This window comes from Festucalex cinctus, chromosome 6, assembly GCF_051991245.1.
Source record: "Festucalex cinctus isolate MCC-2025b chromosome 6, RoL_Fcin_1.0, whole genome shotgun sequence".
Taxonomy (NCBI): Eukaryota; Metazoa; Chordata; class Actinopteri; order Syngnathiformes; family Syngnathidae; genus Festucalex; species Festucalex cinctus.
Window position 1 is genome coordinate 14,301,118 of NC_135416.1, and position 15,842 is coordinate 14,316,959.

Here is a 15,842-nt window from a genome sequence, read left to right on the forward strand (position 1 = left end):
CCCCCCACCCACATCGGCCACATTTCTCAGATTTATGGAAATTAGAAATGCTGTTAATGTAACTGTTTTTTTTGTAATATGTGAAAAGCCGTTGTTGTGGTTTTTATTTTATTTTTAATTTCAAATTGTGCCTTTTCTTTTTTTGTTTTTGACTTTGACAAAAGCTATTGTGTTTGTATAAATCTTGTTCAATAAAAATAAAATAAATAAATAAATAAAGAAAGAAATAAGAAAGTCTGGAAATTTGAAGACAGCACTTTCCAGGCCAGATTATGAAACCACTCAAATGCAAAATAGTATAAAGCTGTGAATATACTTTCTTGTGCAAACCAGTTCATCACATACTTTGTGACCTCCAACCATTTACTGGTACTGAGCAGTAATTGTATATTCAGAAAGATCTGAATGGAAAAATATGTTCAAAAACCTCCTTGATGATGCTATAATCAATTTATTAGCATCTTGACCAACTGTATAATTGTCCTTGGCATTGGTTTTGTACCTACAACGATACAAAACTAAGGCAGTGAATGAGCATTCAATTAGAACATGAGTAATAATTTACAGGTTATCTGCAGCAGAAATATATCTGCAGAGGAAGTTCTTCAGTTCCGAGACATGCATGGTCTCCTTGATACTGGTGTCTCTGCTACGCAACTGCAAGAGGCCGCTCTCCAGTGTGGTCTCACTGATCACCGCAGTAAAAAGCACGCCCATCTCGTCATACCTACAATGCATCAAACACACACACCAAAGAGTATTTACTACTCGTTTAGCTATTTGTTAATATAGTGAAACATAAAAGGTAAGAATATAGTGTTTTTTCTGTGAAATTTCCATGACTATAAAATGCACTATTACTTTGACAAGTAAACATTACCCTTCTGAACTTCTGTTCAACATATCAATACTTTTTGCACAACTTGCTACTCTCAAACAAGAATCTGAATATTTAATCAAGCAATGTCAAGGTTCTAGTGCATTTTAGTTTGATCTTGAAATTTACCCCTAAAGAATATATTTCTACAACTTTTTATGAGTAGTGTATTTATTTCTTTATGATCAACATTTTTACTTGGAGTTGAGCTGCTCCATCGGCGTGGGTGATGTTTCAAGATAACCAGGCCAAGCAGAGATTTTGGCCTCCTTTAACTCCTGCAGCAGACCTTCACAAACCTGCAGTCCAAAAGCAAAGTCGAATTACAATCAGCCAAGTCAAGTCAAGTCAAGTCATCTTTATTGTCTAGCAATAAATCACTGAAGTGTTTCTCTGACCTGCCTCAGCTCCACGGTGGCTCCTCTGCCAATACCTAAAGCCACTTTGATTGGCGCCAGCAATGGATGCAATTTCAGAACCTGAAATCAGTTACATGACGAAAGAAATGTTTCAAAAATTACGTAAAAATAATTTGACTTTTACAGATCGCATTACCTTTCTCTGCTGTAGCTTCTGTTTGGTGTCCTCTCTATTGTGCAGCTGCAGCGAGTTGGACAGAAAGGCCAACAAACCACGACTGATGTTCCCGGTTATTGAAAGCACGTGAGGAATAGACTTACGCCCATCTCGACTCTACAGAATATTTACAAAGACAAGCAATACCAGGGTTGCTGTTGAAGTGAGGTGTCATGTGCCGGTAATGCAATCAGATGCAATTATTTGGATAAGCCATGAAGCAACACAGCTGTGCCTGACCTGAAGTTTGGAGCGGACTCTTTTGTGAATCTGCAGCAGTTCGCCATCTCCTCGGCTCCACAGAACCTCCACGGGCTCCTGACCCCACGGGAACCTGTAGAAGATCTTCACACCGCGTGACGCCACCCCTTCAAGTTCATCCTGAGGGACGTCACTACTACTAAAGTCTGACGGAGCTAGGGCAAACTGGGCAAAGAAAATAAAAGGATTTAAGGCGTCAATTTAACCAAAACACATGTTGGGAGTTATCTAGCAAGAACTCACCTTTCTCCACCACATGAGCCTCTGCCGAGCCCAGTGGTCCAACCATTGTGAGGAGGTTCGAGGGGAGCAGAACCAGACAAGAGATGCCTGGGTGACTTCTGCTGGGCTGACAGAAAGATTATCTTGGAATTACAGCACCACTGTTAAGGGTGATTACCTCCACCAAGCATAAATGTGCTGCTGCTCATTTGTTTATTCATCAGTAAGCAGTATTGCATGATAACTGCACATCGAAGCATTACGGGGTAAGAAAGACATTAATAAGAATCTAATTTCTGTCTAGTGTGGACCCCCGGAAGGCACACAAATGGAATGTTGAGGTCGATGAAGACTCACTCGCCATTGTCATATTCTGAGGGCTGAAAACATCTTCCAGTCTCAGCGATGCCAAATGGAAGCTTCCTGTTCACCAACTCAAATATGGGGATGAACTGCTCCAAAGAACCTTAGAAAGTGAAAAGACCACAACAAAGTGAGTTTAGATCTCACAGTAAAGAAACACAGACAACGGTGACATAGCACCATTAAATTCTTACTTTGCTATTTTTAAAGAGGGGAAAAATAAAGCAAGGGTTGGAGTGCTACCTTGAATGAGGCTAGTTCTCACGAAAGGTGCTCTCTGCAGAAACATCTGCACATTCCCGGCGAGCTGCTCCTTGCTTAGCTCTGTCTTCTCCAGTACGTTTTGGACGTCATCGGGTTCTGCGACTCTCAGGTGTCCACATTGTCCAGCAGCTGCATCTTGACTGACGCTGCTAATGCTGGGCGTGTTTATCCCAAACACCTGATTTTTGGATCCGGTCATTGAACGCCACCACTGGTGCAGCACGTTCTGCCTGAGCTCGGTGCCCAGTGGCCCGTAGCTGCAAATCGTCCCACGCTTAAACAAGTCCACGTTGGTGTGTCCTGGTGAAATGAAGTGTCTGTCCACAAAGAGTTGCAGCAGAGTCCTGACATGATCCATATCGGTTGATGGACCGCAGCGTCCTCTTGTATGTTGCTGAACATGGTGCGTACATCGGAACGCACACCTTGGCAATACAAAGTGGCTGAACATCATAATAAACAAGCTGGTAAAAAGTCGAATCTGTCAATGTTATGAATCCAGCAGAGGAACATAATCCGGATTTAAACATGCAACTACGTTGACATAAACCTATTTTAAAAGATCGTGAGGGGAAAAAAAAAAAAAAAAAGTTAAGCAAGGTGACACGATGACATAATACTGTTTAGCTATATCGTTTTTCGTCTCTCGTGTCGAAATTTCCACCACTTTATTTAAAACTTTAAAAAAATATATATATATATATCGTATGTCTCAAGGCGTTGATCTACAAATCGTAAACAAAATCACATTGTATTCAAAATTCGTAGGCTGCATGTAACCCGGAAGTGCTTTTTATTTTACTTCCTGCTTTACTTTGAGCACGTCGCCCACAGCGCCATCTATTGTGCTCTTGTGGTTTGTTTACGTACGACAGCTCACCAGGGTCACTGGTGTACTACTGTATAATAAGTAGTCATTTACATTTTTGTACGTTTTGTTTTCTTGGGGCAACACTAATTACACTTTGCTACAATGTGAAGTTGTCAGGGTGTAGCTTGTAAAACAGTTTAATACTCGCTTGGAATTGTGAAAATGTTGAATTATTAAATTTTAAAATCAAATAAAAAATTGTTAGACAAGGGAAATTTACAGAACAAACGCAATGTGAGCAGGCACATTGGGATATTAATGTTAATGTACTATCAAAGTGTACAGTGACAGATTGAAATTTTGTGCCAGATTATCGGAAATCAAGTTCAGTTGTTGAAGGTTTTTCCTGACTGCTTTCTAGCAGAAGCCTCCAAGGTTTAAAGCATACACTGACTGGCATTTTGAACTATTCATAATTCCTATACCTTTAAGGCCCCTGTTCCAGCTGCATGCCCACAAAGCAATTAAGTTACTGTCACCATCTTGCTTCACTGTCTGTAATGGTGTTCTTTTGGCAATGATTAGTGTTGTGTTTGCACCATGCATACTTTTGGAATTGGGAAGAAAATAAAAAGTTTTATCTGACGTTTTCCTAATTAAATTTTGGATAATTATTTATTTTTTAAGGTAAGGCTTCTTTGCTGCAGGGGGGGGGGGCCTCTCGGCAGCGACCATGCAGTTTTCTTCATTAATGTTGTAAGTGATCCAGTTCTTCACTGTTGTGCCACGTTCTCCACTTGATGACTAAATTCTTAAGTACTATTCCAGAGTGTTACTTTCAAACAACTGAGATTCATATAAAACTGGAGAAACTGTGGCCAGACTTAAAAAAATGTGGGCTTCTCAGGCACTTTAAGGTGACGCACTGCCATTTAATTGGTTTGAATGTTATTGGTTAATTTTTAACATATGGGTTACGGTATGTACATGTGCAGATTTTTTGGTTGAGTTGTACAGGTTATAAGACACACTAAACAGAGTCAAGTTCTGTTTACTGTACATTGATCTTGATTTTTTTTTTTTATATATCCCAGGTGTGTAGACTTTTGATATCCACTGCACTTTCCTCACTAGTCATTAATGGTATGTATCACCACCAATTTCCCCCAAAAACACACGCATCTCCCCTTTTCATATTTTATTGAAAAAAGGGACATATGTACCATTTAAATATTTGATCACATCACTTTCACCGATTCATAGCACAAACGCAATACAACGCATCACCTAGTTAAATAACTAAGGAATGTAACACAAAAACAATCCGGGAAAAGTACAGTACGTAACTGTTGCACTGTAGGAGACGCACTGGCATTACGGAATTATCGCAAAACCTGCAGTAAGCAAAAACAAAGTTAAACATAGAATACTTATAACAACTTCAAATGTAATCAATGTGTGACTTATCGTCAACTAAACAAAGGAACAAAAACAAGTGCGTTCAATATGTTGCATGGCGACTACTGTGGAAAGGGCGGTGGCATGGGGTAGGGCGCCATTGGAGGTGGAGGTGGTGGCTGTTGAGCCTGTGGTGGTGGTGGGGGCTGCGGGGTGTAAGGGAACGGGTGGTTCATGCCATTCTGGCCAGGCCTCTGCATGCCGCCAAACTGAGGGGGGCCTTGGCCCTGGAAGTTTTGGTTCCCAAAGCCTCCCACCTGATTGGACGGGCCACCAAAGTTACCCTGGCCATTGCTGCCGCTGTAATTGTTGCCATAGCTACCACTCGAGTTGCCACCACTGCCTCCATAGCTGCCCCCATTTTGCATCTTGCCCCCAAATCCACCCTTTGGCCCATTTCCAAACCCTCTATCGTTGTCCCTGTCCCTGTAGCCACCACCACCACCAAAGTTCTCACGCCGCCCACCTCCAGAATACCTATCTCGACGGTCGTCTTTGTAGCCACCTCGTCCCCCCCTTCCACGACCTGCACGGGATGATGATGATGAAGAAGAAGAAAGAGGAGCGGGTCTGTCAAATCTCACAATTCACTCAATTGTCACCATTCAAGCGGTTGCCGTACCTCCTCTGTCCTCTGCCATCTGGATGAGCTTGGGGTTAATGGCCTGGTTGGCCTCGCGCAGCACAGAGATCAGGTCACTTGCCTGTTTCATGTTGTTGGGGGTGAAGAAGGTGTAGGCTGTGCCCGTTTTTTGACTGCGGGCTGTGCGTCCAATGCGGTGGATATAATCCTCGGAGGAGTTAGGGTAGTCAAAATTGATGACAAATTTCACATCCTCCACATCTGTGAAAGTGTTGCAGTGTGGCAAAACGAAACATGGAGGCCACACGGGGATTTTGCACACCACAACAGCCAGACCAAAGCAAACAATTAGCAACTTGGACGGCCGGGGAGGAAGGTGGTGGTTCAGGCTGTGGAGGAAACGGGTTAAAGCAGCATCATTTGACATCTACTCCATGGGAATACTACTGTGGGAAGAGAGAAACGATGCACACTCCCATTGCTTACCATCGTGCAAAAGATCCCAAAAAAAAGACATTGACTCCCCCGTTTGTTACCAAGGGAGAATACAGATGGTTTAAGGCTTACCATATAAGGAGTATGCATTCACTAGTCCTTTCCCAATGCAGCCAAATCCCCCACATGTTGTCAAGTGACATCCAGGAGCTTCTTCTACGCAGTTGGGCCAGGATATGCACTGGGGCGTCCTCTTAGGCCAATATTGGTAAAAAAAAAATACAAATTTGCAGGTTGGTTTTTCCCAGTACACCCTCAAAAGCAGCCACACTGCACGTCTTGCCAAGACGAAATAAATAGATCGGCTATTCAAATTGACAGGGGCCCCTTTATAACATAGAGCCTTGCGGGACCCCCTCAGCAAAAACATATCCCACATCCCTTCATCAGTGTCATCAAGGCAAGATGTCGCAAGAAGCCAGTGTTCACTTGAGAAAATGTCTCTCATTGGCAGGTCTCGACATGACGTATAAAATACAGGCGAGGGAGGAACTTTGGTTTGAGCTGTCTCTCATTCTTTCTCCTCACTAACCCCCTAAGCACATGTGCCAGGTCTCATCAATTTTCAAACACAAGTTCTCAAACTGCTCTCTCCATTTCAAGGAATCCAGCACTTTGACGGGAACAGGCGATAACCGAAAGCTGCGACGAGCACCCGTGCTACGCTGATACAAGCTTCCGAAAGCTAACAATTGTTCCAAATCACAAACGGACTTGCGATACTGTACAGCGCTCTCAGACACAGCAGCATGCAGCAAGCATTTTTTGGGGGGAGCGGTTACGTTTGAGTCGCAAACAGCTGGATGGCAGTTGTCGGGCGAAATCCACGGACAAGAGAACAGATGTGTGTGTATTTCAACATGTCGGAGACAAAGGCTTAGCCACAGAGCCTTTTGAAAGAAATCACTGGCACACAAGAGCTTTCACCTCTCTAGGCCCACTGGGTGGCAAGCCAGTTGAGCACTTCCAATATGTCATCCTTCTCCCTCTCCAGGCCTGGGACTGTCATGCCTAGTGCCTGCCACAAAGACTCCACCTTAAGGTGAGAAAAACTCAGAAAATGCATAGAGAAGTTAAAGAAAGCAAAAACACTTTCTTTAAATCACTTGTGGAACAGCAAATGGTGCTGCTTAACGGCAGACTGACCTAAGCCGCGGGAGGCCACGTCGGTGGCGATGAGGATCGGAGCTTTGCCGTATCTGAACTCTAAAGGGAGCAAGGTGGAATGGGATTATTTCAATATAAATATATATTATTGTAATTGTTGCTTTTCCACTGCATAGAACAGTCTCGACTCCACTTGGGGGTTCCGTGGGAAACTGTGAAAACCGCGTTGCACTCATTTCTAGCTGTGCATTCTCAAAGGTTAGAACGCCACACAACATATCTGAGTACCTGCTTTTGCCAATTGAGAAGCATCAACAGCAAGTAGAGCCATGTTGTGCTGAGTAGATACCATGCAGTGGAAAAGGAGACTTACAGAGCCAAGTTCCCATCATTTCATTCTCACCATTTAGGACCCAGTCTCTCTCCTGCTGGCTCTTGTCTCCATGAATTCCCATTGCTGGCCACCTGTGTGAGACAGACTCAGCGTGACATGCAGCCAACCGAGCTTCGCAAAGCACTTGAGCAGCAAAGTGTCAAGAAGAAGGAACTTTTACAGACAAGAGGTATAGGTTTGCCCAAATCAACCATTATTACCTCTTATGTCAGAATCTACCAGTGCGACTTCCAACTTATTTTGTTATGCCAAATCACATACAGTTGTGATCAAAAGTTTACATACACTTGCAAAGAACATATGGAATTTTCAGCATAGGCGATATGAATAAAACAGTTTGGAAAACAATTTGTTTTTTGGGTTTCTTTATATTTGAATCAAATGTACACAAGTCTTAACAGAGCCATCTACAAGATAGTGGTCTGTGCGAGTGCTCAGTAAGAATCATGGGAAGATTCTTTATGCTGTCTAGTTTGGAATTTGGTAGGAAAAGGGGATGTCAGCTACCCAGGAAAGCAAGTAGTCTCTTCCGAGCAAGCTTATCAGTCAAGGTCACTTTGTTATTGCTTCATGTACAAGAAATGAAAAGCCCATCGTTAAAGAAAATTCAGGTGTCCATAACACAGTACAGTATAAACTTATGTTCATACATCCTAAATCATTATTTTCCGTAACAAACGATGTTATGGCTCTCCTGAGCTTCCAGTTATGTCTACAACTCTGATTTTTCTCTGATAGAGTCATTGGAATGGATACTTGTCACAAAAAAAAGCTTCATGAGTTTTTTTTCTTTTATGACTTTATTCAGGGTTAACATGAAAAAATTAGCACATCTGTTGGGTCAAAAATACACATACAGCAACACGAATTAGCAATTTTGTTGACTTAGAAAGTTTGTCAAAAAATTCTTGTGTGTGATTAAAAGTGACTGCAACTTTTCCGAGGCCACTGAAATGGAGCTCATTGGATACCAATGTTCACAAACACTACAATGGCCAGTCAAAGGAGCCAAAATGGTGTCAAAACAAGTGAGGAAAGTTCATTGGAGCCATTTCAAAGCATATGTAGGTCCCAAGACCAACAGTGCAAGCAATTGTTGGCAAATATAACGTAAGTATAAGTATAAAGTGTGTGGCACTGTTTATCACTACCATAATCAGGAACAAAATGCAAGCTATCACCTGCTGCTGAGAGAAAATTGGTCAGGATGGTGAAGAGTCAAACGACAACAACCAAATAGATCTGCCAAGAATTAGAAGCTGCTGGAATACAGTTGTCAGTGTCCACAGTCAAGTGTGTTTTTGCATTGCCATGGACTGAGAGGCTGCCGTGCAAGAAGGAAGCGCTTCCTCCAAAAGTGGCACCTTACGGCTCGACTAAAGTTTGCTGCTGATCATATTATGGACAAAGATAAGATATTTACCATTGCTTTATGTATATTTTTGACCCAACAGATTTGGCCACTTTTTCTGTTAACCCTGAATAAAGTCATAATAGAACAAAAAATCATGAATCTTTTTTTGTGACAAAAAGTATCCATTCCAATTACTCTTTCAGAGAAAAATCAGAGTTGTAGAAATAACTGGAAGCTCAGGAGAGCCATGACATTAAGTTCTTTACAAGTGCATGTAAACTTTTGATCATGGCTGTATGTGCCTTGGTAGTAAATTAACATTAACTCCTGGAGAAATAAAAATGCCATTGGATGTTCTTACCCATCCCTTCTCATCCTCCTGGTGATCTCGTCGCAGCGTCTTTTGGTCTCCACAAAAATAATTGTCTTGTTCTCCTTTTCACTCATTATCTCCTCCAACAACCGAAGCAATCTGGATGCAATAGAACATTCTTCTTCAGATACTAATATTAAGTAGCTTACTGAACTTTCCTCTCCAAAATATCTTACTTGTCCTCCTTCTCCATGTCATTGCAAACATCAACAATCTGCAGGATGTTATGGTTGGCGCTGAGCTGAAGCGCTCCAATGTTGATTTGTACATAATCTTTCAGGAAGTCCTCAGCAAGCTGCCGAACCTCTTTGGGCCATGTGGCGCTCCACATCAGGGTCTGACGGTCTGGCTGGTAAAGTGACAGTGGACAATTGATCAGTTTCAATTGACTTACAATAATTCTTATTTCTAAACGCAAAGGATGAAAAAAAAATCGTTGTGAAAGGAAATGATCTCACCCGTATTTGGTCCACGATCTTGCGGATCTGTGGTTCGAATCCCATGTCCAGCATGCGGTCAGCTTCGTCGAGCACGAGGTAGGTGCACCGCCGCAAATTTGTTTTCCCACACTCCAGGAAATCAATGAGACGACCCGGGGTAGCAATACAAATCTCAACTCCTTCAACAAAACCACAATTTACACATCATTATTTACATATTTCAAAAATGACAATTTTCTCCTAACGTTTTGTATAAATACATTTATATTTATACACCATTTCGGGGTACACATCATAGCTGTGTTAAAGTGACTTTAGGACAGGGGGTCCCTTAACCCAAAAGGTAGAGAGCTAACCGTTCAAAGCAACATGAACATACCCCTCTCAAGATCCCTAATTTGAGGTCCTTTAGGGGCGCCCCCATAGATGCAGGTGGACTTCAGACGGGAGGCTCTCCCATACTCAGCAGCCACTTGTTGCACCTGCTGCGCCAGCTCACGTGTCGGCGCCAAAACCAAGCACTGTAAAAAGCAGGAATTTGCATAAAAATGGGCATCCATCAATGTAGTTGGACTGTTCAAGCAACAAAGCCATCTGGCGCTATTTAGACAAAACAAAACACATTGCTAGCACGTTTTACTTACGATGGGCCCATCACCATGCTCCAAGAAGGGTTGATGTTGGATGTGCACAATAGCTGGTAGAAGGTACTGAAGAACAAAAACAATGTGTACATTTTAATACATCTCTGTGCTCAGTAAGCACTGCCAAATTGATTTGCTTAAAAAATAAATAAATAAATAAAACTTTCAGGTCGCACTGTCAGGCCCTTCTCAGACTATTGTACAAACGGCCATAACTTTGCTACCAGCAAAACGACTTGTCTTTAGGTACATTTAAGTGTCTTTGAAGACACAATATAACTGTCAGAGTCGTTACGATGTTTTCATACGTACCGCAAGAGTTTTCCCAGAGCCTGTTTGAGCAATGCCAACCATGTCTTTGCCGCTGAGCGCAACTGGCCACCCCTGAGCTTGAATAGGGGTTGGTTCCATCCAGTTCTGTTTCATGATTACATCCATGACATAGTCTACAAAACAGGATAGGCAAGTTAAATGGAAGCAGAGGTTATACAACTTTTGTTTTTGAAAATCAGTATTGCTAAATTCCACTCCTACCTATAGGGCATCTATTGTACATACATACATACACACATACATGGAAAAAAAATATTAGGCCACTGTTTCTTCAGTTTCTTACTCATTTTAAAGGTACATTTGTTTGGACAAATATAATGAGGACAACAAAACAAGAAAAGAGTTTAAGAGCTGATATGCATCCATTTTCCCCGGCTTTCTTGATAGTAATGACAAATATTTAAGTTCTATGGCATTGGACTGTCAAAACAGTTCTTTTTGGTAGTGTTGTGATAAGCAGGCTAATATTTTTTTTCCAGAAAAGCCTCCATACAAGCAAATACAGAACACTCAACACTTTGATGCAACTGGAGAAAGACTTTCAACTCACTTGGAAATGCTGCTTCGTGGAACCTTATAATTGGCTTGGGGCATTCTCTGCATTTGACTGTGATTTCTTTGCTTCTTCTGTACTGCTCAACCTCTTGCTGGAATGGGAGGAAAGCGATCACACAAACAATCATAAACTGATGAATTGTGAGATTTTAAATAGACTAGGGGAAACTTAAGGCAAAATACATCCTGGACTAAGTGCCAGTCAATCACATAGAACAAATACACACAACCATTCAGAGTCACAGACTAAAATTAAATTAGAAATGATGATTTGGAATGTGGGGGGAAGCGAAAATACCCACGCAAGCACTGGAGGGGAAATGCCCATTTGTGTTAAAACAACATGTATGGAAAAACAAAATACAACAAATGCTCACAATCATTCTTCGTGTGACATCGGGGTGTTCCTGGTAGAAGTTCTTTTGAAACTTTGGAAGCTCATCAAGGTTCCAGTGCCTCTTTCTTAACCTGTCACCGGGATTGCCAAACTTTGCCGGCGGAGGTCCACCTCTGCTGCCTCCACCACCACCGCCAAAACGTGGAGGTCCCCCACCATATCTAAGAAGGAGAAGACACAGCACCTGCTGTTGCAAAATGGTTGATTTGGCTGAAGGAATAAAACATTTAATATAAGCAGTCCATGTACTTGTACGGAAACGCATTAGAAAATGTTAAAAAATGAAAAGTTACCACGTTTTTTTTCTTCCCCAATTATTATTATTATTATTATTACTATTTTACAAGTTACCACGTTAAACGATAGTATGTTTGTTTTACGGTTCAGCTCTTTGCCAAGAGTCCTTTTTCTGTCTCGTGAATCACATTATTAGCTACGCCAATATGAAGCTCTTCTATAACACTGTGATAAAAGGATTTTAAATTAAAAGGAAAAAAACGTATTGTAAATGTATGTTCTCAAATGTAAATTTGTCTCGAGACTTGTAAATGTGGTTTGGTAATGTAATTTTGTTTTCTGATTTGTAAAAATTGTTTTTTAAATGTAAATTTGTCTCCAGCTTTGTAAACGCGTTTCTCGTATTGTAACATTGTTTTGCTCCGGCACACTTGAGGCCTTCTCACTGTATGCACCGACTGAATGCATGCGATGACATTGACAGCCCCATCGCGATCACTATAGTGCAGACCATTAATTAAACCCCCAAGCACAAATGAAGTTATTAAGGCTATTATGTGTTTCGTCAAGGCAAGATTCGCTGCGTCATGTTACAATAAAGCTGTCGTTTTTTTCTGTTGTCTTCGTGCAGATAGGTGCGGAGAAACAACTACACGGCCAAACCAAACTCCGAACCAAGCGAGATGTTTCATATGCGTCCCTGTATGTTTATTTAAACGCAGGAATGAATTAAATCAATTAAAATTGAGGCTTCTCTTCACGCATCAAGTGTAGCAAGGGCTGCGTTTGACGCCAGCAGCCATTTGCAAACCGAAAGGGGAGAGAGAGGGGGTGGGGGGAACAAATGAACGTGTGACTTACCCTCTATCTCGGCCACGGTCTCTGTCTGAAAATCCTGGCATTATGTTGTCGCACAATACAGACTGGAAATAAAGACGAACTTATGGCAAAGATGTTCAATGGGGACACGACCGACGATGGCGGCTAACCACGCACAAGTCGGCGGAAAGGAAGGAAGTGACGTCACAGACGGCGGCGAATAACAATCGTATCAGTCCGCGTAGGTGGGGCAAGCACTACATGCTTTACCCATTTGCTTTGTTTACATCTTCTTTTATCCATAGGCCACACAATTACGTACACTTTGTACTTAAGTTAATTAAGTTTATAGTAAAGTAGGACTCATCCAACTCCTTATAAATGAATAAAACTACAGACTGAAATGCATGTTCTTGCACTGTTGTTCTTGCTGTACTTTTTTTTTATTTAGATATTCAGTATCGTGCTCCGCGTTTTCTCAGTTGGAATGATGTGTAAATTAACCCCATTCCACCCCTTTTGTGTAGACTATGTTTTTATTTTTAATTTGTCGTACTCATTAAAATTCCTTGAGAGGAAATTCAACAATGTATTGCCAGTAATCAATATTACACTAGGCCGACTTGCAGAGCAAGGGTCCTATGATCAAATTTTGCTGAGGGGGCCAAGATAAGGACGCTTGGGCTGGCTCTGCTGAAATGTATTTTACTCAAATTATTACTCAAATAGTTTCTATAACTTGGCATAATGAAAAAAAAACACCCTTTGCAAACAAGTTGTTACAAGTAGTTTCAGTGTTTATGCCATTTGTCAAAATTTCATTGCCCAATTGCAACAGAGATTTTTATTCTACTGATGTGGAAGAAAAGCCACTTAAGTCAGCTATAGCTCTCCCCCATCAAAACATCATAGTGTCATAGCTTTGCTAACGCTGTGAAATAAATAAATACTACTAACAGAAAAGCATACACCTTTCCTAAATGTGTTTTTTCTTTCAATTTTTTATTAGATGGAGAATTTCCTGTTTTTTAGGGTGGTACTAGACAACACGTTCATCACAAGTCATTCACAGAACCAGCAACATCACACAATACTCTTAAGGCTATGGATGGGGAATATCTTGCTTCTCAGAATCTGTTGCATCGTGGTTGTTAACATTGCATGGTTCCCATTCTACCATTTGCATTTTTTTTTCATGTTGTGTTGTCATGTGAATATATTTGTCATGCGGCTTCCAGCACAGTTTATGATCAACAACAACACCTAAAAAATGATTTCCATATAATCTTGATAACTCAAATTGTTTATCGTAATTTGTACTGGATTATTGGTCTGATGATATTCAAATAATATATATATATTTTAATTTAGGTAACCATGCATTACTAGTTTGTTACTTACCACTATTGCTAATATCACAAAATGGAGCTATTCCTAAATGGTAAAACATCAAGTGAAAGTCTGGATTAAAGCAGATAAAGATGATTTCCTCATTCTTATACGGGTGGGCTAATATAGTTGTTGAGGACTTCATCTGTAAATCATTAATTCATGGATGTGCCACGTAGAAATGACTATAGAACAACATTTACAGTTACTTTTGACGAATTACAGTACAAGTAAAAATGTTCTTTAGAAGAACAAAGTCAGGTCACTTTGACTGAATACATGCAAATGTAATAAAAAGGATCAGCAGAGTAATAATGTCAAATAGTAGGCCTGTTTTACTTTTTCCCAGGAGCCTCCCAATTGACCCGACGACGACACCATGAAGTATTGACCAACTGGCACGATTGCGTTCATCCACTTCTCTGATTCTGATCCTGATATGGTGTGCCACATGTCTTCTCTGTGTTTGAAAGACACATTTGTGAAAATGCAGATAATTGTACAACATAAAACAGAAGGAAGTCGTGGGCAGAAGATAGTACAAAGCATAAATTGGAAATGTTACTCACGGAACAACTTTCTCATCCAAGACTCTCTTTGCTTGCTGGTTTCTTCATTATTGGCTGTTAATTCTTGTGTTTTCCTGATATTATCAGTATGCGCCAACAGCTGAGATATAGTGGACTTGTCTTTTACCACTTTTGTAGCCGGATGGACAGCCATGGAGAAGAGGAAATGCACAATGCTCATATTACTATTTGTAGCTCGAGTCCACAAATCACAATTTAGGAAATTTACCTTTAATGCAGAGACTAATCATCCCAATTAGAAGTAGAACACATAGTATACCCAGAAGTACAGAATCTCTTTTGACAGGAATCCTTTTACGAGATTCCTTCATGGCCACTTGGAATGACAAATGCAGTAATCACTTAACACATTTTACTCAAAGATTATGCTGCTATGATTGGAAATAACACAAAGAGAACTAACTAACTAAACAGAAATCTGTAAGGAATATTTTGACTGTGATGTTCATAAGTACCTTGTTGGCCGTTCTGAGCAGGTCCATTCCTAATTGGTGAAGTGCCCCCCACCCAGGGATTATCATGCACCCGCAAGCTCTCCATGCTGACATAAATGTTCAAATTCTCCTCCTTGTCCTCCCAAGGATAAGGTGGCGTCTTGCATTCAGCATACAGGTCCACTGACATTTTTGTATAATGCACCACAAAAGACCTAATTTCATTTATTTCCAACAAAAAATGTTTTGACCTCAATTACAGGTCTGTTCTCAGCAAGCGCTGTGATACTCTGAAGAGGGAAGGTCAGAAATGAGGAAGAAGCAGATCAATATCATTTGTGCTTCTGCATGTGTTGACTTTATGGTAGATGACTTTTTATACACTGGGCTTAAAAAAATATATCTCCCCGGTGCCATGGGCTATCCATTCATTCATTTTCTACAGTGTTTCTCACCTACACCAAATTCAAATATTTCATTCAAATTTTAGTTATTTTTTATTTTCTATTTGAATAAGGACTTGAGTAAAATTTAGGGCAATTTCAGTGTAAGGTAACTTGAGGTTATGTTTTCGTTTTACTAAGTGTATTTTTTTAAACTTTAATTCAGAATTTCAAATACAAACAATTAAGGTACACGTTGTCATAGAACATTGTACAGTTGAAACAGTATCAAGAAATAAAACGAAAATAAAAAATAAAGGAAAAGAAAGAATAATACGAAACAAATATAAATATTGAGAATCTTATTCCGCCAAATGAATAGTCCCCGCACTAACAAAAGTAATCCAGCAGATGGCACTAATCAGAGGTCAAAGTCACTTCCGGAAACTAGCAACAAGAACATCCAATCGAACAACAGTTGAA

The 15,842-nt window shown here is 40.7% G+C and overlaps 2 protein-coding genes and 1 long non-coding RNA gene across 3 annotated transcripts; all 3 read right to left on the minus strand.

Annotated features, from left to right (window-relative positions):
* Window positions 1–435: 435 nt before the first annotated feature.
* polg2 (polymerase (DNA directed), gamma 2, accessory subunit) lies at window positions 436–3,341 on the minus strand. Its single transcript, XM_077524474.1, has 8 exons — window positions 2,543–3,341; window positions 2,294–2,402; window positions 1,958–2,063; window positions 1,694–1,879; window positions 1,433–1,570; window positions 1,276–1,356; window positions 1,076–1,176; window positions 436–727 (listed from the first exon to the last, which is right to left on the minus strand). The coding sequence occupies exons 1-8, from the start codon at window positions 3,015–3,017 to the stop codon at window positions 562–564; spliced, it is 1,362 nt and encodes a 453-aa protein (XP_077380600.1). The 5' UTR covers window positions 3,018–3,341; the 3' UTR covers window positions 436–561.
* Window positions 3,342–4,557: 1,216 nt separating this feature from the next.
* Window positions 4,558–12,772, minus strand: LOC144020191 (putative ATP-dependent RNA helicase DDX5). Its single transcript, XM_077523401.1, has 13 exons — window positions 12,606–12,772; window positions 11,488–11,668; window positions 11,106–11,202; window positions 10,535–10,668; window positions 10,223–10,288; window positions 9,958–10,099; window positions 9,597–9,757; window positions 9,315–9,487; window positions 9,127–9,237; window positions 7,421–7,482; window positions 7,057–7,116; window positions 5,455–5,676; window positions 4,558–5,358 (listed from the first exon to the last, which is right to left on the minus strand). The coding sequence occupies exons 1-13, from the start codon at window positions 12,644–12,646 to the stop codon at window positions 4,895–4,897; spliced, it is 1,914 nt and encodes a 637-aa protein (XP_077379527.1). The 5' UTR covers window positions 12,647–12,772; the 3' UTR covers window positions 4,558–4,894.
* A 793-nt stretch (window positions 12,773–13,565) lies between these two features.
* On the minus strand, window positions 13,566–15,325 carry LOC144021275 (uncharacterized). The gene is made up of 4 exons (XR_013284091.1): window positions 14,998–15,325; window positions 14,751–14,858; window positions 14,522–14,650; window positions 13,566–14,412 (listed from the first exon to the last, which is right to left on the minus strand). It is a non-coding gene; the product is annotated as an uncharacterized LOC144021275 (long non-coding RNA).
* Window positions 15,326–15,842: the final 517 nt, after the last annotated feature.

Coding starts and splice junctions, on each gene's coding strand:
- polg2 (XM_077524474.1), bottom strand. CDS start 3,017: ATGATGTTCAGCCACTTTGTATTGCCAAGGTGTGCGTTCCGATGTACG. Junction 2,064..2,293: donor TCAGAATATGACAATGGCGA/GTGAGTCTTCAT, acceptor TCTTTCTGTCAG/CCCAGCAGAAGTCACCCAGG. Junction 1,357..1,432: donor AGAAGCTACAGCAGAGAAAG/GTAATGCGATCT, acceptor AACTGATTTCAG/GTTCTGAAATTGCATCCATT.
- LOC144020191 (XM_077523401.1), bottom strand. CDS start 12,646: ATGCCAGGATTTTCAGACAGAGACCGTGGCCGAGATAGAGG. Junction 11,203..11,487: donor ATGTCACACGAAGAATGATT/GTGAGCATTTGT, acceptor CTCCCATTCCAG/CAAGAGGTTGAGCAGTACAG. Junction 9,488..9,596: donor AGATCGTGGACCAAATACGG/GTGAGATCATTT, acceptor TCACTTTACCAG/CCAGACCGTCAGACCCTGAT.